General features: G+C 45.6%; 3 protein-coding genes across 7 annotated transcripts; 1 reads left to right on the top strand and 2 right to left on the bottom strand.

The window, feature by feature from the left end:
* The first annotated feature begins 1,115 nt into the window (after positions 1-1,115).
* LOC121610227 (mucin-3A-like) lies at positions 1,116-4,061 on the top strand. The gene is made up of 3 exons (XM_041942240.1): positions 1,116-2,315; positions 2,879-3,007; positions 4,017-4,061. Exons 1-3 carry the CDS (start codon positions 1,116-1,118, stop codon positions 4,059-4,061), a joined length of 1,374 nt encoding a protein of 457 aa, XP_041798174.1.
* Positions 4,062-11,278: 7,217 nt separating this feature from the next.
* Positions 11,279-15,537, bottom strand: nudt17 (nudix (nucleoside diphosphate linked moiety X)-type motif 17). 5 transcript variants are annotated; one of them, XM_041942892.1, is made up of 9 exons: positions 14,901-15,536; positions 14,615-14,712; positions 14,418-14,534; positions 13,900-14,083; positions 13,471-13,496; positions 13,235-13,327; positions 12,548-12,646; positions 12,323-12,456; positions 11,279-11,791 (listed from the first exon to the last, which is right to left on the bottom strand). In XM_041942892.1, the coding sequence occupies exons 1-9, from the start codon at positions 14,998-15,000 to the stop codon at positions 11,602-11,604; spliced, it is 1,041 nt and encodes a 346-aa protein (XP_041798826.1). In that variant the 5' UTR covers positions 15,001-15,536; the 3' UTR covers positions 11,279-11,601. The 5 variants fall into 5 exon arrangements, with proteins under 5 accessions (XP_041798826.1, XP_041798829.1, XP_041798828.1 ...); XM_041942895.1 differs by having other exon boundaries at positions 14,897-15,532; XM_041942894.1 differs by having other exon boundaries at positions 15,439-15,466.
* A 401-nt stretch (positions 15,538-15,938) lies between these two features.
* Positions 15,939-21,350, bottom strand: LOC121610579 (membrane-spanning 4-domains subfamily A member 4A-like). Its single transcript, XM_041942759.1, has 7 exons — positions 21,245-21,350; positions 19,958-20,198; positions 18,604-18,705; positions 18,458-18,514; positions 17,916-18,101; positions 16,992-17,117; positions 15,939-16,887 (listed from the first exon to the last, which is right to left on the bottom strand). The coding sequence occupies exons 2-7, from the start codon at positions 20,159-20,161 to the stop codon at positions 16,768-16,770; spliced, it is 795 nt and encodes a 264-aa protein (XP_041798693.1). The 5' UTR covers positions 20,162-20,198; positions 21,245-21,350; the 3' UTR covers positions 15,939-16,767.
* Between the last annotated feature and the right edge of the window lie 919 nt (positions 21,351-22,269).

Raw genomic sequence — 22,269 nt, 5'->3', positions numbered from 1 at the left:
ATGATGGGTAGATGGATGGATGATGGGTGGATGGATGGATGTTTGATGGATGGATGATTGATGGGTGGATGGATGGATGATTGATGGGTGGATGGATCGATGGATGGATGAATGGGTGGATGGATGGATGGAAGATTGATGGATGATGGATGGATGATTGATGGATGGATGGATGTTTGATGGATGGATGATTGATGGATGGATGGAAGATTGATGGATGATGGGTAGATGGATGGATGATTGATGGATGGATGGATGTTTGATGGATGGATGATTGATGGGTGGATGGATGGATGATGGGTGGATGGATGGATGTTTGATGGATGGATGATTGATGGGTGGATGGATGGATGATGGGTGGATGGATGGATGTTTGATGGATGGATGATTGATGGGTGGATGGATGGATGATTGATGGGTGGATGGATCGATGGATGGATGAATGGGTGGATGGATGGATGATGGGTGGATGGATGGATGATTGATGGGTGGATGGATCGATGGATGGATGAATGGGTGGATGAATGGATGATTGATGGATGGATGGAAGATTGATGGATGAATGGGTGGATGAATGGAAGATTGATGGATGGATGATGGGCGGATGGATGGATGGATGATTGATGGATGAATGGATGGATGGATGGGTGGATGATTGATGGATGAATGGGTGGATGGATGATTGATGGGTGGATGGATGGATGGATGGATGGATGGATGGATGGATGATTGATTGATGGATGATTGATGGATGATTGATGGATGGATGGATGGATGGATGGATGATTGATTGATGGATGAATGGATGGATGGATGGGTGGATGATTGATGGATGAATGGGTGGATGGATGATTGATGGGTGGATGGATGGATGGATGGATGGATGGATGGATGGATGATTGATTAATGGATGATTGATGGATGGACTGACAAAACCAGAAAATATAAAACAGAGAAAGAAACTTTTGATAATTAGTTAAATCACAGCGACACATCAAGGACTCACGTTTCTTTTTCTTCCTCATTCTTTGTCTTCCACTACGACGGATGTTGCCATGACAACTACATCGTTATCAGTTACCAACAGTCAATATGTTACTACACATTCTGTATCCATGACAACTGATCAACTCAGGTTGACCAGTTCAACCACCAGGACAGAAACCAGTCCCACCAGTGACCACACAACAACACATGGATCCACCAACAGTCCACCCAGTATCACCAGTGACCACACAACAACACATGGATCCACCAACAGTCCACCCAGTATCACCAGTGACCACACAACAACACATGGATCCACCAACAGTCCGCCCAGTATCACCAGTGACCACACAACAACACATGGATCCACCAACAGTCCACCCAGTATCACCAGTGACCACACCACAACACGTGGATCCACCAACAGTCCGCCCAGTATCACCAGTGACCACACAACAACACATGGATCCACCAACAGTCCGCCCAGTATCACCAGTGACCACACCACAACACGTGGATCCACCAACAGTCCGCCCAGTATCACCAGTGACCACTCGACAACACGTGGATCCACCAACAGTCCGCCCAGTATCACCAGTGACCACTCGACAACACATGGATCCACCAACAGTCCGCCCAGTATCACCAGTGACCATTCGACAACACATGGATCTACTACCAGTCTGCCCAGTATCACCAGTGACCACACCACAACACATGGATCCACCAACAGTCCGCCCAGTATCACCAGTGACCACTCGACAACACATGGATCTACTACCAGTCTGCCCATTATAACCAGTAACCACACAACACATGGATCCAACATAATCACCGAAACCAGTTACACCACCAGTAAAGAAACCAGTTCCATCTTTGACAACATGTCAGCATCAACTAATCCCCACATGAAAACAAGTCCCAGTCCCACCAGTAACACCACAGCAGCCACACATGGATCCCTAAACACAACAACCACGAACAGCAACACAACAACACCCAATGTTACCATGACAACCACCTCTCCAAACCACACCGAACACGGCACTGCAAACGGTTCCTCTGTAACCATGACGACACACCCTGTGACGGTTTCCCCTGACAACAGCACCCACATCAGCTCAACTTCCACCGTGACGCCTAATGAAACCGTGGCAACAAGAACCACAGCAGCCGGCGGCTCAGCTGTTTCTGTCTCCACAAATAAAACCATCACATCAGAGACGACGACCCCACCAGCCAGCGGCGGTGTTCCTGGGTGGGGAATAGCTCTGCTGGTCCTGGCAGCTCTGGTTCTGCTGCTACTGATCCTGCTGCTGATTGGACTGGTAAGTTTGACATCCTAGAACGTCCTGTTGTCCTCGTGGTTAGCTTAACTTAGCATGAAGACTGAAAGCAAGGGGGGACAGCTAGCCTGGCTCGGTCCAACGTTAAAAAATAAAATGTAGAAAACCCACCAACACCTCAGATGTATGTCTACCGGGTCCTGCAGAGCTGCAGCTCAGTCCCAATCCTGATATCCACCAGGGACACGAGTCCAGTGTCTGTCTCTACACGTCCCCATTGGTCCTGAGTTTTCCTCAAACATTGGTGTGAGCCTGTCAAGAGATGGTCGGTGGCGGTGTGGCGCCTCCCTCTACTTGCCTCTAACTTTTTCAACATTGTGTTTGTTAAATCGATTCACAAACAAAAACCAGTTTGAGTTTCGTGTTGGGACTAGTTCCTTGACGTGTTAGTTATGGAGCTGTAGACGTGCTGGTCGGCGTATTAATCTATTTAAATTTTCATCTAAGGTAACCAAAGGGCTGTACTCCCCCATGCTCACTGTATTATTTAAATATGCACAGACAATGTCGTCGTACAGCTAATGAAGTCAGCATTTCTCTCTCAGCTGGTGTGGTGGTGCTGCTACAGGGGGCGCTACAACGGCTTCAGTCCCTACGACCCTCTGACCCCCAGAGATGACATCCCTCTGTACACCACGCATAGTCGCTTCAAAGGGCCCAACGGCAAGCCACACGTGAGTCACACATCTGTCAATACACACATCACAAAGCTAAAGTCATCAGGGGGGGGCGGTGGTCTGTGAGAGGCCGGTCCTCATCAGACCACATAATCCCAGTCTGTCAGGAGCTGGTCCTGATGCAGACATGTCTCAATCCAAAAAGTCCTCACAAGGACACTGGTTTGTCAGGAAGTGGTTCTCACAACCGCAGCCAAACACCCCCCAACACCCCCACCCCCACCCACAGGGCAGAGTGTGTGTTGGCTGTGTCTTTGTGTGGTGTAACGTGACGCCTGGGAAACAGACTCGTTCCTGCAGCTGAACAGAGTTCATCCGTTTAATGCAGTCACAGTTTGCACTGGTCTGATCCAGAACCAGCAGAACAGACCGCAGGTCGGAATCAGCTGTGAGCCCCCACAGGAACACGAGCAGGACTGACGGCTCGTTCATCACAACGACAATCCAACAAACCGCCAGCACGGCTTAGACTAAAGTCTGGACTGTAGGTCAGACAGAGCTGCTGGACGCTGCGTGACGTGTGTCAGATCTGATGGGTGCGACCGGTTTCAGCAGGTTAGAGTCACTCAGCTGTTTTTATGTTAATGAGTCAACATTTACACAAGAACGAGAAGAAATAATGGAAACACCTCCCTGAGATTACCACCGGGCGTGAGTCTGACACTTTATTGACTTTAGCACGTTAGCACTTCAGCTTTTGTTATTAGCTGCACAAGCTAACTTTGACCTGTCTATACAGCGTAAACCATTAGCGTCAGTCACAGGTGAGAGGGATTAGTAACTGTTCTGGTCCTAACCCGACTAATCGTGATTAGACCACAGCACTCAAACGCTGTGTTAAATTAACGTGTCACTACTGTTGGCGTCACATTAGCACGCTGTGTTTAGCCTAGTTTAGCACGACGATGGAAAGCGAGGGGAAGCTGCTACTCCAGAAAAAATACATCTTCCATCGACTCCAGAAGCTAAATGAGTGCCACTTTTTCCCACAATTCATCGCTTTCAGGAAGACCTGGACAACCGGACGGGGGTGTACACGGTCAACCAATGATGATGCTCCATGACTCATCAACCGAGGAAGACCAGCACGTGACAATCAGCTCAGATCTGTACGTAAAACACTTTATTTTTATTTTATTGTTAATTTAATCATCTTTTATTTATTGTCTGTGAAGGACTGTGGAGCTGCCGTCAACAGGGACGATGTTTTCTGCTGCAAACCACAACTCTTCGCGTAAACACACTGTTTTAATGCTAACGACCACGTTTCCATCACAGTTCGTACTTCTTAAAAACTTTGACACAAAAGATTCTCGTTAAAACGATAAAACGGTGTTACCGCAGCGACTCTGAGCAGCGACTCTGAGCAGCTCTGATGATCTGCGCCATCTTTTGATCCCAAACACAAATCTCCGTCTTCTTCTCCATGGCAACATGAGCCGTCCATCAAACGCCAAAACGTTTGTCAGACACAAGGACGAATAATTAACCGAATAACCTGTACGACTGCTTCACTCATCGAGCTCCTCCAGCTCTTCTATTGTTCTTGTTTCTATCATTTCTTTCTTTTACATTTGTTGTGTATAAATATATATATATATATATATTTATAAACATTTAAAAATATAAGAGCCCTGGAATAATTACACATTCTTACATATGATTTTGTCTTTTTTGTTAAATCACACTGACTTCAGATTATTGATTATATTATATTATTATAATGTGTCTTTTATTTCTAAAAGTTTAAGATACAACTATAACTGCCACTAATAATAATAATCAGATTTCCATTTATTGATCTGCTCATATTTTGTAAAGCTTTAAATGTTTAAAATAATCCTACATTCATTCTTCATCGTATCTAGTTTTATTTCAATATTTCCTTGTGATACTGCATTGTGTGTATTTTAAAGCTGCAGTAATTATACCATTTATTAAGTTGTCAGTCCTGTCCAATGTTCCATCCTGACATGTTTGATCCTTTAAATGTGTCTCATACTATATTCCCTCCTGTCAGGACTATTAATATCAGAGATGTTTTATTTTCTGATGTTTTATTTTAAATCGGTTTCATTCACAAATGATCACACTGACTTATTAACTCAACAATCACACAGCAGCTACAACAGCTGATATTAATAATCAATCCATTTCTGAAGAACTGTTTGTGTCAAATGTCAAACACTGATATCAAACTGCTGAACATCTTATCTTCAGTCTTGTTAGATCGTTTTCCTTTTATATTTGCTGTGAACATGTTTTAACAGGATAATTTTATCTGTGATCTAGTTTAATTCTTCAGTGTGGAGGAGTGGAGAACGCTGACTTCTCATGATGTCTGATGGTGTTTTTATTGCCGCTGCTTCAGCTGCTAAAGGTTTTAATAATCAGATTTCAGCTTGGCGGCGGCGTCAGTGTCCCAGTTTGGTTTGTATTGTTCCTGAAGCAGGAAACTTCCAGTCTGAAAGTGGATCCTCATTGTTGCCGGTTTGACTCCTCTTCTTCAAACAATCACCGGGTTTATTTTTTCCAACAAAGCAGCTTCATCACAAAGAGCCCCACAAAGACGGAAAGCGAAGACGAGGCGGCGGGCGGCCGAGCGGTTCATGGACGTCGGATATGAGGGCGGCGGCGCCGATACCGAGCCGGGCGGCGGCTCGGGGACACGCTCGCAGAAATCTTCTTCACGTCCTGAAGACACGAGCTCCTCCTCTTTGCTCTTTAGTCGATTTTCATGCTCACTTGTTTTTTGTGAATAAATATCCTCACATGACACCGAGTGTTTCCTGTCATTGTCTCTTACAGCACTAAGCTATTTCAGCTGCTTGTAAGCTAGCTGACTTCGCTGCAAGCTAGCTGAACTAATTATAAGCTTGTTGACCTAGCTTGTTCATCTCCTAACAAAATGTTTCCTATTTTGATTTCTAATTAATACTCTATTAATTTTCTTCCACTGAGTCGCGGCTACAGGCGCACACCTCATGCAGATTTAGAAGCATTAGCAGCGCTGCCTCTGCTGCTAACATTAGCTGCCTCTGCTGCTGCTAACATTAGCTGCCTCTGCTGCTAATAATATTAGATGCCTCTGCTGCTAATAATATTAGCTGCTTCTGCTGCTAACATTAGCTGCCTCTGCTGCTAACATTAGCTGCCTCTGCTGCTAATAATACTAGCTACCTCTGCTGCTAACATTAGCTGCCTCTGCTGCTGCTAACATTAGCTGCCTCTGCTGCTGCTAACATTAGCTGCCTCTGCTGCTAACATGAGCTGCCTCTGCTGCTGCTAATATTAGCTGCCTCTGCTGCTGCTAACACTAGCTGCCTCTGCTGCTGCTAACATTAGCTGCCTCTGCTGCTAACATTAGCTGCCTCTGCTGCTGCTAACATTAGCTGCCTCTGCTGCTGCTAACATTAGCTGCCTCTGCTGCTAACATTAGCTGCCTCTGCTGCTGCTAACATTAGCTGCCTCTGCTGCTGCTAACATTAGCTGCCTCTGCTGCTAACATGAGCTGCCTCTGCTGCTGCTAACATTAGCTGCCTCTGCTGCTGCTAACATTAGCTGCCTCTGCTGCTGCTAACATTAGCTGCCTCTGCTGCTAACATTAGCTGCCTCTGCTGCTGCTAACATTAGCTGCCTCTGCTGTCTGACTGGACTAAAGTGAACAAGAAAAGCTCAAAAAATTGGTCAATGCACTTTTTTCTGAGGAGATAAATTCACGTGTTCTGATGTTCCATTCAGGCTGTGACACACCGATGACGGACAGGAAGAGGCGGGGCTTCACAGACACCTGCACACTGACATTTACGACACGTGATGAGTGAAAGCAGCGCTGTGATTCAGGCGGTTGCTTCTTATCAAAGGGAACATCAGTCGGTGTTTAACGGGCAGGGTTTGGCTCCTCTGTCAACACCGCCGACTTTGACTTTACTTTTTCAATCACTTCTTTCACCTGAGCAACATGACGCTCTCACCTGATAAACCACACCTTTAGCTACACAGACAGCCACTAAAAATCCTGTCAGAAACCTTCTGTTTCTGCATCACTGCGGTATTTTGCTAGTATCCACTACAGGTAATAATATCCTGGGCAATATTACATTTTCTTACTGTGCTCATATTATTTCTACTGTGCAACAGTACAAAACACTGTACTGTTATTATCCCGGTCTGACCACGTGTCATTCAAGAAGATCCAGTGAGAAACTGAGCCATCGTCCTAAAGGAAACTTTACCGACCCGTCACCTGTCAGGCACTAAAGTCCCCAAATCTCAATCTGAAATTATCACCACTGATAGATGAGATGAGCTTTCCTCTCTGACACTGATCATATTTTCTCTATTACTGACCCTGACAGATGTGCATCTCATGAAAAACATACTATTAAAAACTGGTACAGTTCTCGCCCCCCCCCCCCCCCCCCCCCCCCCACAACACAACTCTAATCCACAACAGAGATGAAGCCTGGTCCAAGACCAGATCCAGTAGAGGACTGGTTAACCTTTAGACAACAAAGCTCTGCACCAGCATCAGAAGGGCTGAATGAATCATCACGGCCTGCCCCCCCAGTATCAGGTCATACTCCTGACACGTCGTCATGGCTGAAGCGTTTCCTCTCCGCTGCTCTTTTATTTAATAAATGTGTGGATTCAACAGTAGACGGTGTTACCGTATCTGACCAGCAGAGGGAGTTCAATGCTTCATCCACATTGTCTTCATACAGTTGGTTTAATTCATCCACAGCTCATATTTTAACATGATGTCAACTTCGTGGAAAAGCTCTTTAATAGAACTCTAAACAACGTGCTGATGTGTCCAATCTCAGGATCTGAACCTTCTCTCCTGGCAGAAATCTACAGCTACGCGCCTTTATTGACTCACTGAGCGACTGCCGTCTGGTTTTCACTCGGGTCAAAGCACAATCACAGCTGCAGTTTCAGTTGCGATAACGACGCCTCAGCGGTTAAACCCTGAGTAACACACTGCATTAATCTTCATCACGAAAGACAAACGTCATCCTCAGCACCGTTCTCCGTATCACAGCGTCAGTCAGGGAGAAACAGCCGTGTTTAGTTGTTGGTGTGTAAAACTCACAGGTGTGTTGTTGTTCTCAGGTCTGTGGGGGGAGAGACGTTCATCACTGCCTGATGTTCATACGTCTGTTTATACCTTTTTAACACAACTTTGTTTTAATTGGACTTTTAACATTCATCGTTATGACCTATTAAAAGAGGAAGTCCCTTTTCTCTCTGACTGTTTTTTTATGACTATAATTGGACTTATGTCAATGATCGGATCAATCACAGCAGCAGCATTAAATGCACACATGAGCCAGTTATACATGAATTCATTTAAATTCATATATTTTTTATATAAAAATGGTGTGTTTCTGTACAGTTTGATCACCTTCTAAGTGCCACAGGGTTTTGATATTAGATGAGATTTTGTTAAAGCTTTCAGTGAATGAGTTTTCCATCCAGCAACAGAACAAAGAACGTCCGTCTGTGTGGAGCCAATGGGCTCGTCTGTTTTTAATGTTTCATTAATGTGATTCATTTCCTGTCAGCAGTGATTCACCTGAACGCCTCTTTACCTCACTGAGCGCAGAAACCTTCTGGATCAACTCAGGACCTCATTATTTGATAATTGGTCTCAATATTAAATTACAACAATGACTTCAGCAGAAAAAACTCAATCAGGAGTTTTATGTATAAATCAAACTATTATCATGTAACTGTGATGATATAAAGTGTGACTGCGTTCCATTCTGCTCACTCTGCTTCCTCCCATCTGAACACAGGAGCTGATGTCTGCAGAGGTACTTCAAATCTGGTGTGCACTGCCACCTGCTGGCCTGAAGGCTCAGGTGTTACAGGTGGTCAGGTGTCAGGTATGAGGCCAGGTGAAGCAGCGCAGCAGAGGGAGGAGGTTTAAGAGCAGTGAAGAGTGTGTGTGTGCAGCTGTAGCATCTGAAGTACAGTTAGATTACGCTGAAACTTGCCAGAGTTCATGGTTTGTGTCACTGCTGCTCGTCCTCTGTGGGTTTGATTTTGGTTCGATAACGTTGAGCTCTCTTAAGGAGAGAATAAGAACATCTGATATCAACTCATTTATTTTCATACTAATGAAGAACAAGAACTCACAAACAACAGAGCACACGGTCACATCCTGCCCATCATCTGTCTTTCAATGCAAACTCTCTGAAGAAAAGGCTGCTAGGCTAAGCTACAGGTCTGATTCCTCACCTGACCTCACCTGAGGTCACGTGACTCGACATGTACGACTTGAAGCTGTTCTCCTGTGTGCAGGTCAAAGTGCATCGCTGACATTTATTCATGGTAAATATTTCAGCCATCACAAAAAATATGCCGAGGAACCCAAGACCCGCCTTGATGAGAGCACTGACAGATTAAGTCATTTTAATTTAGTCTATTCAATTCAGTGTAAACGCCACCGACTGGGGGCGCTGTTTCCCTCAGTGCATTTGAATATGGTCCACTTTAGAGCAGATTAACTCTTTGAAAATGAAATTTCAAAGAGTTGTTGCCATTTTTACTCAAATAACACAAACATGAATCGACTATATATACATATATACATTTAAAGTTAAGATAAACTCCTCTAACACCAACTGAACAGCTAAAAAACACACGTTGAAGAAGAAGATGACGGACACACGGTGTGAACAGTACGAACAGCCTCTCACCTGGTTTAGAGTCCGTTCTTGTTTCCTTGTTGGAGGTGAGCTGCTCTGTCCGATCCGGATGTTTACAGTCGATATTCCGCTCGTCATGGGCCGCCATGTTGTTTGTTTGTTTGTTGGACACATCTCCCGCCAACGCTGCTAGCTAATCTACCAGAGCTAGCTGCTAACAGCAACGCGTGACTACCTGACCCTGCTGGGGTTCATGTCAATCACAAACTTGATGATTTGTTTGTTGCGGCCGGAAAGCGACAGGTCACCTCCTGGTTTTCTCTTTTTGAGTGTCGGACCATCGTTACACCTTCAATCACCTCCACCTGCTCCTGCTTTAACATGACTGCTCTGCGACTGTCGGTGCAATACCACATTTGACCACACAGACTGACGTTTAGCAGCCGTTACGGCCCAGAGGGGCGCTGTTTCACCAAATTAAAGAAACGATGAAAACCAGAGAGCAGATGAACGTAAGATAAGATAGGATGAGATAAGATAAGATAAAAATAAAGTGATAGGTCATTTTATTAATCCCCAGCTGGGGAAATTTGGTGTTAAAGGCAGCATCAATAAAACTAGTAAATAGTAAAGGCAATGGAAAATACAAAAAGACGAAGTACAAAATAAGAAGTTCAACATGTGTATGTACATTTTATACAAAAAAAACTGTAGGAAATATATTGCCAATGAAAAGTACCAACAACAAGAACTGAACAGGGATTGAAACAAAAGTTGCATGTGGTTATGGATAAATTAAGTACAGTATTTGCTCTATTGCACAGTAGATAAATGTATATATATATATGTGTGTGTGTGTGTCACAGTGGAAATAAAAATATACATGCATAGCGTAGTATTTAAGGAAAAAGGAATGTAATATTCCTCAGGTTATAGCATGTATGAGGTAGAATGTTTTACAGCAGTGCAAAGACAAACAGTCTGTATGTGAACACAGTGCTGCATTAAATGATGCTCAATAACCTCACATTTAAAGTGTTTGATACACAACAAAGAAACAAATGATTTAACTTTTTGATCTAAGTGACTCTGATAAACTACACGGTTACACAAATGTCTGTCCGACCCCGTCCAGCTGTACACATTCATGAAGTGTTCTGGTTTATCTTTTTAAACTGTCTTGAATAAAATTGTTTCATCTCATTTAATCGCTGTTCTGATGTTTTCTGTCATTTACGTGATCTTTATCATGTAGTTTTAGCTCATTCATTGTAGACGAGGGGATGAGTGCAACATTTAAATAATGGCTATCCTTCATGTGATGACAGAAACATTTCAGACTTTTCTCTCCATGATGCTGAAAGTCTGGGTTCCTGGCAGGACCATGATCAGGGTCAGAGTCCCCCCAGTGCACCCTGAAGAAACGTCTCTAATGTCATTTTAATTAACTGTATTCTTCATATTTTAACTGGGCGACGATATGGCCCCGGTCTGAATGCTTCTCTGTAACTGTCCCTTCACTCTCAGGTACAAAACTCTGGTCATTGTTTTGTTCATTCATTCATTTCTGAGTAAAACTTAAATATTTGGAGTAAATAAATACTGGAATGAGTCGACCAAACATCCACCACGTGGACTCTTTTAATTAGAGAACGTCACAGCCCTGTTCCTGAAAAATCAACATCAATGCATTTGAGGGGAATCACAAGGAGGTCCAGGCTTGAAGATGTCCGTGCTGCCCCCTGCTGGCCGGGAGCCTCCGGGGGTGTCAGAGACTCATTCCTGTTTCAGGTGGGCTTTATTGAAAAATAAGACAAGGATTCAAAGTGCATCAAATAAAAGTCTCAGTCATTTCTTTGATTCAGAGCTGCCCTTTCTGATGCCTGTCAGAGGTCAGAGGTCAGGGGTCAGAGGTCAGGGGTCAGAGGTCAGGGGTCAGGGGTCAGGGGTCAGAGTCTCCAGACTCTTCAGACTCTTCAGACTCTTCAGCCACAGCTCCAAGGCAAACTTGGTTCCGGTGCTGACCCGCTCCACATCCGGGCCGCTGAGCGGCACCCGGCTGACGAACACCGTCACAGGCAGCGTGGAGTCAGTCAGAGCCCCCCCTGAGGAAACCTCCGACACACTGCAAACACAGCAGGAGGTCAAAGGTCACGCTGGTCAGGACGGAGTACACAGAGGACGAGACAGAAGCGTCCCTCACACACAGAGACGTTCCAGCTGCTGCTGGACCAAATCATTTTTAATGTTTCCTTCAGGTGTGAATCCAGGTGACACCTGAGCTCTGATCCGGCTGAGGCTGAGACTCCGCCCCTTAAATGCATCGTCTGTTAGAGAGGAACTGAAAGTGTCAAACTACCATCTGAGGTTTAGTTTAGTTAGTTCAACATGTGACTCATTATTAATCAAACATAAAACGATGAACACACATCTTCTGCTTCTTCACCGAAAACCAGAAGAGAGACATTTACTGTTAAATTCAGCCCACATTCACTTCACTGCAGCTGGAACACGACAGCTGGCCCGGAGGACAGACTGCATCAGAAGACGAGGGGGACAGTCTGAAATTAATTCATTATGAGCAGAAAGTATTTTCTCTTCTCATTTCCCATCCAGGATTTAAACTAAAACACTCGCTCGCTGACATCTGTAATACCTGACGCCGCTCGGCAGGTCGTCCAATCGAAGCCCGGCGTCCTCTCCGTCCACGGCGGACACGATGGCTCTGACCAGCCGTCTGTCGGCCCACAGACAGGCACTGACCTCAGCGGCAGACGGGCTCAGAGAGGCCTGCGGGGGGAGACAACCAGAGAGGAAACCTGCCGTGAAGCTCTCGTTAGAAGCACGTCCAACGAGTCAAAGGTCGCGAGTCTGCAAGTACCTGCAGCTGCAGGTGAGACAGGGACGAGCGCAGCAGCATGTAGATGACGATGTGATGTCTCTGAGGGAGTCCTCTGGACAGCATGGGCGGGTACACTGACTGACAGACAGACAGGGAGACATTAACTAAAGCAGCTCTGTGCCGGACGTCTCCCCCGTCCCGTGTCTGTCTTCTCCAGATCAGCTTCATCTCCGGGACAGAGACAAGTCGGGACATGTTTAGCCTAGCTTAGCACAAAGACTGGAAGCAGGGGGAAAGTGTTAGCCTGAAGAGAAGAAACTACCTTCAAAAGCTGACTGACAGGTTTTAAAGAAAAGAAAAGGTCCCATCAGCTCAGCTGAAGCTTCAGCCGTGACTGCGGCTGAAACTACAAACAGCTGTCCGTTAAACTACAGCTGACCAATGCTTCTGTCAGCCAATCAGAGGCTGACAGCCAGATGTTTTTCAGTATCAAGTGTTTTCACTTTCTGTCATTTTCACTGTCTGAAACTGGACGACTGAAACACACAGTCTGAAGAATCCACGTTTCTGTCTTCTGTTGTCCCACAGTCTGTCTGTCTGTCTGTCTGTGTGTGTGTGTGTGTGTGTGTGTGTCTGTCTGTCTGTGTGTGTGTGCGTCTGTGTGTGTGTGTGTGTGTGTGTGTCTGTGTGTGTGTGTGTGTGTGTGTGTGTGTGTGTGTGTCTCACCTCCCAGAGTCCCAGCATCTGTGGAGAAACGTCCTCTGGTTCCAGTTTCAGTCCAGTTTCCTCCTTTAACTCCCTGAGGCCTGCATCCAGCAGCTACACACACACACACACACACACACACACACACACACACACACACACACACACACACAGACATTTACTCTGGTGTGAACAAAACTTTGTATTCAGTCAAGAGAAAGAAAACGGTCACATGACCTAAAGATAAATTCATTCACCGTCTCATCTGGTTCAACATGGCCGCCTGACAAAACAAAAAAACACAGCAGGAAACACGAGGTTTAAAAACACAGAAACTCTCCTGTGAGAGGTGTGTGTGTGTGCGTGTGTGTGTGTGTGCGTGTGTGTGTGTGTGTGTGTGCGTGTGTGTGCGTGTGCGTGTGTGTGTGTGTGTGTGTGTGCGTGTGTGTGTGTGTGTGCGTGTGTGTGTGTGCGTGTGTGTGTGTGTGTGTGTGCGTGTGTGTGTGTGTGTGCGTGTGTGTGTGTGCGTGTGTGTGTGTGTGTGTGTGTGTGCGTGTGTGTGTGTGCGTGTGCGTGCGTGTGTGTGTGTGTGTGCGTGCGTGTGTGTGTGTGTGTGTGTGCGTGTGTGTGTGTGTGTGCGTGTGTGTGTGTGCGTGTGTGTGTGTGTGTGTGTGTGTGTGTCAGACCTGGAGGAACCCAGACGTTGGGAAATATCCGAAGTTCCTTCGCCCGCCGTGTCAGCAGCACTCTTTGATTGGCTGTCTGCAGGATGATGGCCACGCCCACATCTATCCCACGCTCCTGAACGTCCAATGGGATCGCAGCTGCCTCTGTGACTGACAGGTGTTTGATGGGACAGAAGGCGGGCCTCTGGAGAGGAGAACAGGATGGTGACAGGAGTAAATGTCAAAGATGGAAAGTAATCAAACAGACAGACAGTAACAGTAAAGGTAGAGGAACATGTGATCATCATCATCATCATCTTCATCAACACTGGTGCTAGAAGCTCATCATCTGCTGATGTCCTCACTGTTCACAGTCTGAGGCTTCAGGTCGTCGCCACATTTCTGTCCTTTGTCATTGTCAGCGCGTCACGTGGATGAATGTCCTGACAAACTGTTTTCTGTCGCTGTAGACATCACACACACAATAAAGACAGGTGTGTGTGTGTGTGTGTGTGTGTGTGTGTGAGAGAGAGACAGACCTTCAGAGGTGTCCCTCGTCCTTTGTCTCCTCGGTACAGGACGAACTGGTTTTTCTCCAGAGAGCAGCTCACCTCCACCTCATCAGCACCGCCGTCGCTGAAGTGGCCGGTTACACTCTGACAACAGAAGAAGAAGAGTCAGAGGAGGAGCTGCTTCCTGTGACTCAGTAAGACGTTCGCTGCGTGTCGTCGCTCACCTGAACAAACTGAGCTCGCCGTGGAGCCGCTCGCTCCTTACAGACGTGAACCAGGATCCTCCTCACTTTGTCCATCCTGCCGGCTGACCTCAGAGCAGCTGGAGGACGACAACAAACCACAGCGTGACTGAACCAGTCAGCTCAAGCTTCCTGCTCAGCGTCACACACTTCATCATGCTCACATCATTTAGTGCGATCAGTGTTTGTGGTTATTGTCCGGTATCTAAAACAGTCACTGTTCTATGAATGTGTGGGAATAAACACTTCACAGAGAAATGTTACCAACAGCGCCACCGTGTGTCCAGTTTTAAAGCGCTTTGTGTTGTGGCTGTTAACAGAGATGGAAACAGGATCCTCCTGATGCTGAACTCCACATAATCAGACATGGTGGCGCCACCTCGCGGCTGCTCATCAGCTGATCCATTTTTACTTGTAACAGTATTTTTACGCTGTATTAGTATTTTTACTGCAGTAAAGGATGTGAGTACTTTGTCCAGCTCTGCAGCCCGAGAACAAACGACATGTTGAAGCAGCAAGTAATTTTTATTTTAATAAAAATAAAGCCTCAACTTTTCACACAACATCCATCTAAGTTTGTTCATTCGGAGCGGTTAGCATGTTGCTAACAAGCTTCACTTGTCAGTAAACATCAACAGCTAACTTTAGCTAACATAAGCTGCTGCTACAGGCTTCATTTAGCGGGAATAAAACTCTCCAAACAGGAATGTTTTCTAAATGAGGCCTTGAACAATTTATTGTCCGCATTTCTAACGTTATATTACAAATAAACCCGAGAGTAAACAGCAGAAAGAACAGACACCTACTGACGGACACCCGCTAACGAGACGTCCTTCCGGTCGTTTTAACTGAATCAACATCCGGTGACGAACTTCAAAATAAAAGCCAGCGGCAACAGCCACAAGCAGAGCAGAGTAACACACGTTGTGTCGGTCAGACAGAACAAACACTGTGTTCATTTTAAATCTGCACATAGCTGTGAGTAAACAGCTCAGTTTATCCAACACAACTTCTTTTAAACCAGACTGAACGTGTTAGAAAGAATGACAGTAAATGTGCAGGTGTGTCGTCATTCGTCAGCATCTCCTCTGTACTGACTGTGTTACCTGGACAGGTGAGTCACCGTCTGATTACCAGTCATGGAAACCAAGAGCTGGAATATATTTTTATTTTTATTTTTTATTTGCCATAGCAAATAAATAGTTTTTGACTTTAACGAATGAAAAGATGATTGAAATGTTGTGGATGAGCTCGTGTGTGTGTCTGTGACTGAACCTTCACGTTTCTTCAGTGAGAACAAACAATGTGGAAAAAAAATCTTCATTTTATTGAGTGACTGAAGTTCAACCAGACAGAAAAGCATTCAGAAAGAATACAAACAGAAGCTTCGCAGAACAACTTTCGTACCAATCACATCTTTTTTGGATCATATTTCCATATTTTCACCTGGTAACAAGCGTCATCGGCTGTTTTTCTTTCGTTTGGTGGGGTTGTTTCTTGTGTTTTGGTTTTCTGGTAAAGTGCACACACATGAAAACAGAGAATCAAAGAGTCAGCAACAGTAAAATGAAGTGAGACTTCTGTCCCCCCCCACCAGTACCGGTCTGCTGAGTCAGCTGTTAGCTGCTGCCGTTAGCCGTCCTCAGCGGTGAGCGATCGCTGCGAGACTGAAGACGAGTGAGAGACATCAGGGATGCAGGGATGCTTTGTGATGCAGGGTCACCAGACTCCCTTCAGAAAGCTTCGTTTTAACGCGGCCTGCCTTCACTTTACTTTCAGCGTCTTCTGGTGAATCAGCATTAAAATCTTTTCTACTTGGTTCTGATTCCTGGCGTCGCCGTACCTCAGCTCGCCCTGACACGATGCTTTACAATCACTAATTCAGTAGAGTGTGTGTTTAAACACAAGCACAGCTGCAGCAGACTGAGCCCTAAATGACCCTGAAGGCAGCGTGACATCATCAGTTTGACCCGTCAAAGCGACGCAGCAGCAAATCTCAACTAATGAAAAGCAGCGAGAGAGAAACTGTCGGAAAGACGATGAAGGATTATAGCGACAGGCACAGTATTATAGTACTCTGCTCGTAGTATTACTGTAGTATTACTAGTGGTATTCAGCGGACTTGTCCTCCCCTCTCACGGTGAGTTTGGAGGCGATGTGCGGGTTTCCTCTCCATCGCCGTCCAGCAGGGCGACGTCGCTGCCATGAGTCGACGCTGCGGCGCCGAGCAGAGCGCTGCTGTCGTCCACCTCCACCTGGAGGTCAAAGGTCAAACCAAAAGCTCATCATGTACTGTTAAACCGTCTGTCGCGGTCTGCTGTATTCATGTATACACACAGACACATCAGGTGACTCTTACCGTGATGGGGGTGTAGCGGTCGCGGCGTCCGATGGCTTTTCCAGAGAACACACAGACGGTGATGCCGACACAAACCTGCAGGACGTGCAGAACCAGGAGCACCCCGAGAGGTCCGTACACCGACACCTGGAACACCCACAAACACCACGTGAACCTGTCTGACGCAGGACTCCCGTCAGTCCACCGGGACACCGAGACAAAAGTTAGACAGTTTAGACAGTTCCAGTCCTGATTCTGGGTCCTTTCATCTTTAGTCCATCAGCTTCTGATTAACAGCTGATACGAGCTGCTGCTGGAGTCGACGCTGATCAGCTGATCGATCAGAGTTAAACCTTCCTTCATATCTCACAGATCACTGAAACGGATCAATTGAATTCTTTGAAACTGGACCTTCAGACGCTAAAATGAGAGAAATGAGGTGTGTCAGATTGAGTATCGACAGCTGTTACGTCAATGTGTCGGATACACGTTTAATCCATATTTATGTGAACGGTCGGAGACGACGTTGATGAATATACTGCATGCTGATAGGCTGATAACAAACAGGGTGTGGCCTGTGTGGATGACGCACTGATCGGCAGCTTTTAAAAGCAGTAACTCTGTCACCTCCGGGGGGGGTGTCGCCCTGAGTTTCACCTGTCAGGCGACATGGCAGCTGGAGGCAGGCTGTGTGCAGCCTGCAGACAACAGTCAGGGCTAAATCAACCCCCCCCGAATGTGTTTTTATAGACAGACATTTCTTCATAAAGACACTGGACCTGAACAGCAGCCAGGTGAGGCAGTAAAGGACATCGCTCTCTGTAGTTTTGGGTCCAATCAGAATGTTTGTCTGGATTTAAGCACAGCGGCGACCTGCCGACCTGAACTGAGGTGCAGTGAACGGCTTGGACCCGAGGCCCAGATTGGTCCGAGTGACGGACTTACATTCAGTATCCACATGTCATTCATGCACGTAGTCCTCTCTTTCTCCGTAGGCACGACCCCCCCCCAGGTCTCAGCATCGCAGAACCGTTCGGAGAAGCTGCGATCGGCCAGCAGCCGGCACAGGTAGGCCGCGCCCGCCACGCCGAGCAGGACGGAGATCACGTTCCACAGCAGACACGCCCAGACCTGATCCACATCAAACAGAGCGTCAGCAACAAGCACAAACCTGAATGAGTGAAACCTGACGGCCTCCCTGCTGCAGCTCTGATTGGACAGCCTCTAACGAGTCCGAGTCCAGGTCCGACTCTGCTCGTCCAACCAGAGTCCTCCTCGGTCTTAAAGTCCTTCTTCATTCCGCTGTGTGTTTGCTCGTCGCAGTAAACGTCAGAACGGCCTGTCCGTCGGCTCTCAGGCCGTAAAGAAAATCAATTCTTTGTCGTCTCGTTGGCTTCAAACACAGAAAACTAGTTTTATTGAATCGTCTGTGGAGTCAGAGCGAACGCTGAGCGGTACTGCGTGTTTTCTGAAGTGTGAACACTCACCAGGCCGATCGAAGTCCGTCTCGCCGCCGCCACAGCCAGAGAGCCGGAGACGACGAACTGAAGGACAGCAGAGAGGCAGGGTGATCATCTCACAGCGCCGACAGGCGCCGACCATCTGACGCTTGTTGTGAGTAAAGTTTACGTACGGAGGCGGCGAGGCCGAACGGAGCGTGGACCATCAGCAGCGGTGAGTAGACGGCCGTCAGGCTGAAGAGAATACACAGCAGGCCGATGAAGATCTGAACCACCTGAGAACACACACGGGAGCCGGATTACGGCACTGTACTTCACAGTACCAATGCACAGTGTACAAATACTCTGTTACACTCAAAGGTCCTGCGTTCAAGCTGAAGCTGCCAAGTGGAGCATTTTCAAACAGCGAGTTAGCCGAGGATGTAAATGACCTAAATACTGACGTTTGTTCAATTTATTCATGTTTTCTTGTGATTTTTGTTGATTTGTCTCATTTGGTTAAGTTCTAAAAATTTGGTGCTTTTATTTTGAAGGCGGTAGGAAGTAGAAAAGACATGTATGACGGTAAACATGTAGAAGTGCTTCTTCCAAATGAGGGAAAACGTTTTGTTTACTCAGCACCTGGTTGAAAAGGGCACAAGGTTTGTCTGTGTTTGAGTCATCTGTGAGCAGCTTTGAGTCACGTTATAAAGCCTTTTCTGAGAAGTTGTTCAGTTTATATCGAGTAGGCTCGTATGTGTAGGCTAGCTAAACGGCTATATTAACTATGATACATGGAGATTTGTTGTCATTGCTATTCTTTGGTTGAATTAGGCTTTTCATTAATATGAAATTCATGTTTTAGCTGAAATATTTGGGAGAATGTGTTTGATTTGCACATTTTTGTATGATTTAGGTTGAAGTATTGCGGCAGATTGCAAATAAATATTTCAGGTTATATATGCGTGCTTACATCATAGCACTCTATTGGAGATTGTCAGAAATTGTAAGAACAGGTTAAAAAAGGGTCATTTCATGATTTTACTTAAATAGAAAGGTTAATTCATTTTTCAGATTTCAGCTTTAAATTAAAGTAAAATTCATTTGAATTGTGGTTAAATATTATTGGAAGATTGTCAGACTCAAAGGGACAGAAGTAAGACATTTATAATTTAAAATCAGAATGCTAAGGTAATATTTCTGTTTATTTACTTCCTCGCTCTAACGGTGTGTTCAGAACAAGTATTGGAGCAACAGTTATAATTAAAGATGTTGTGAACCATCAGTTGGAGAGTAAGACCGTCATTCAACCGGGGACACTGCTTCCTGTTTCCACTCAGTTTCTCCATTAGCACGCTGCTCAACTAGCTGTTAGCGGCTCCAGATGGAGCTAGCCTCATTTCTAACGACTGTGGAGGCACAAAATCAGCTTCCTCACATAAATATCACATTAACTTCACATGAGGTGAAGTTAATGTGATATTTATGTGAGGAAACTGCTGACTGGCAGCGTACACAAGCTTTAATGAATCAGTTTCACCGTCTCACCCCGAGGCTCCGTGGCTCCCCCCGCAGGAAGGCGGCAGTCATGTCGTCCACCTTGGTGGTGGGCTGCGTCGTTGTGGGCGTGGCATGCACGGCAGTGGGCGGGACCTGTGTGCTGGCAGGCGTCCGAAGCGGGATGGAGGCTTCATCCTGAGGAATGACCTGAGTGACGACCACCACTCCACCGATTTTTGTGATGGACGTCATGGCAGAGGTCAGAGGTCACAGGAGCTCAGAGGGAATTCTGGGAAAATTAAAAAGATCATCACAGTCTGACTCATAGATGAACCTCCTCCCCGTTCTCCCAGTGCTCATCATGCAGCGTGGCCCATTTCAGAATATACTGAATATTCATGATGCGTTCAAGTGTTCATCACCGTGATGCTGCAGCTGGTGAAGGTGGATCATTTTAATGACTTTATACACAGCTGGCTGGTTTCACCTCTAACAATATATCAGAATTTATCTCTGCAGAGGAACAAAGCTGTCGAATAGAGCGAAATAAAAAGCTCAACACAACGCTGGCTCTAAAAGGTGGTGGAGTGGAGGCATAAAGCTGCATAAAGTGGGAATATAAATATATTCTATATAATAAACAGCCTGTACTCCTGATCCCTGCAGTGTTTGTTCTGTGTTCTCCAGAGGCAGCGGGTACACTGACAGGAACAGCACCTGGCATCAATCAGCTGGTCGATAACGTCCAGCCAGCAGGTCACCACGTGATTCTTCAGGTGTTTCACCTCTGTATGGACAGACACTGGCCTGTTTCTGTTATTTCACCAGAAAACTTACAAGCTTTAACCAAACTGTGAGCGATTAAAGAGGGCTTGTGTTGTCTCAAACGAGCTGTCTTATCCGGACACTCCCTCATGCTGTCAAACCACACGTCTCACACAGAAGACCCTCTGCAGGCACGAGAGCTCTTGCAGACCCCTCCGGCGGGTGTCCTGATACAATAATCTTAAATTCACAGAATTTTAAATGGAGTCTGGTGCACAGGTCTGCATTAAATAACCAGGAAGTGCTCCTTCTTTGGTCACTTCACTTTCATGTTGGCATTTGAATATCGGACAAGTATTTATTAAAGACGACTTGACGTTATTTTGTCATTAAAACACCAGAATCAGACCGCTGCTAGCTGAACGGACGTCAGCGCTAAACCTGCACCGACGTGTGGCGCAGTTCCTAAAGTACTCCTCGACGGACCAAAAGGCTGCTAAACGAGTAAATCTACTCATAAATATCTGAAAAGAAGACATGTAATTGTTTGCTGATATCAGAAAGCCTTACCTGCAGTAACTGGTAGTTTTCAGGTGGGGTCTCAGAGACTCTGACCTGAACTTGATCCAGTTTTTCGGTCGATCCCTTCCAGCTGCATGTGTTGCCTTCACGTCTCATCGTGGTGTCGTAAATCTTAAACATCGGCTGACCAAGTTACTTTCGAGTGGAAACAAACAACAACAAAAAAAACTAAAATGACCTCACAGCAAAAACAAACAAAAAAAGGATTTGAGTTACTTTTGTTTTGTTTGTAAAATAACCATGTGTCATTTGAGCAAAAATAATTTCTTACATTTAACAAAGTCATTGATCTACATGGAAAAAAAAGACATAAATACATCATCTTGTGAGACGCTGTTGATGTGCGCCTTTTCATTATAAAACTCATCATGTTTACAATCGTGAGTCATATGTATCAAGGAAATCTCACATGACACGAGATAATGACATCAAATCAAGCAGTGATTAAGTTTAAAAACTTCACCAAGAATGAAGGAAAACATTTTTCTTGAAGATTTATGCTTTTACAAGAGGCTCCAGAAACACTTTGTGCAACTTTTCTTGATGTTTGGAGCCGTGACAAGTTTTCCTTTGTGTGTCCATTAACATCATGCCTGTAAACTGAGTCTGCATACCGACATCTCTGAGTAGACTTCATTGTTTTATTTTGACTCGAACCTGCTCGGGTTAGCATGTAGTACGCGTTTTGCGCCTTTCCTTTCCAGATGGTGATCTCTCCGACAACACCTGAAGGCATCATACGTATGTCCTCAGCGTAATTTCCAAGAATCCACAAATTTAGTTGTATTTTCTTAAAGAGACACCGCACTTTACACCTACACCTCTACCTCCACCTGCACCTTCTGTGTACTCAACTTTTAGGTCCACACATACACTTAACTAAGTTATATTCTTTTTTACTATATTGGCACATTTCATTTCCATTGGTATATTTTATTGTCCACTGCTATATTTTCTTCTGTCGGTGCATTTCACTTCCATATTTCATTGTTTATTGTTTAGTATATTTTATT

The sequence above is a fragment of the Chelmon rostratus genome, chromosome 8 (genome assembly GCF_017976325.1).
Source record: "Chelmon rostratus isolate fCheRos1 chromosome 8, fCheRos1.pri, whole genome shotgun sequence".
In the NCBI taxonomy this organism is placed as follows: Eukaryota; Metazoa; Chordata; class Actinopteri; order Chaetodontiformes; family Chaetodontidae; genus Chelmon; species Chelmon rostratus.
Note: the sequence above shows the minus strand (reverse complement) of the source record. Positions and strands in the feature narration are given on the sequence as shown.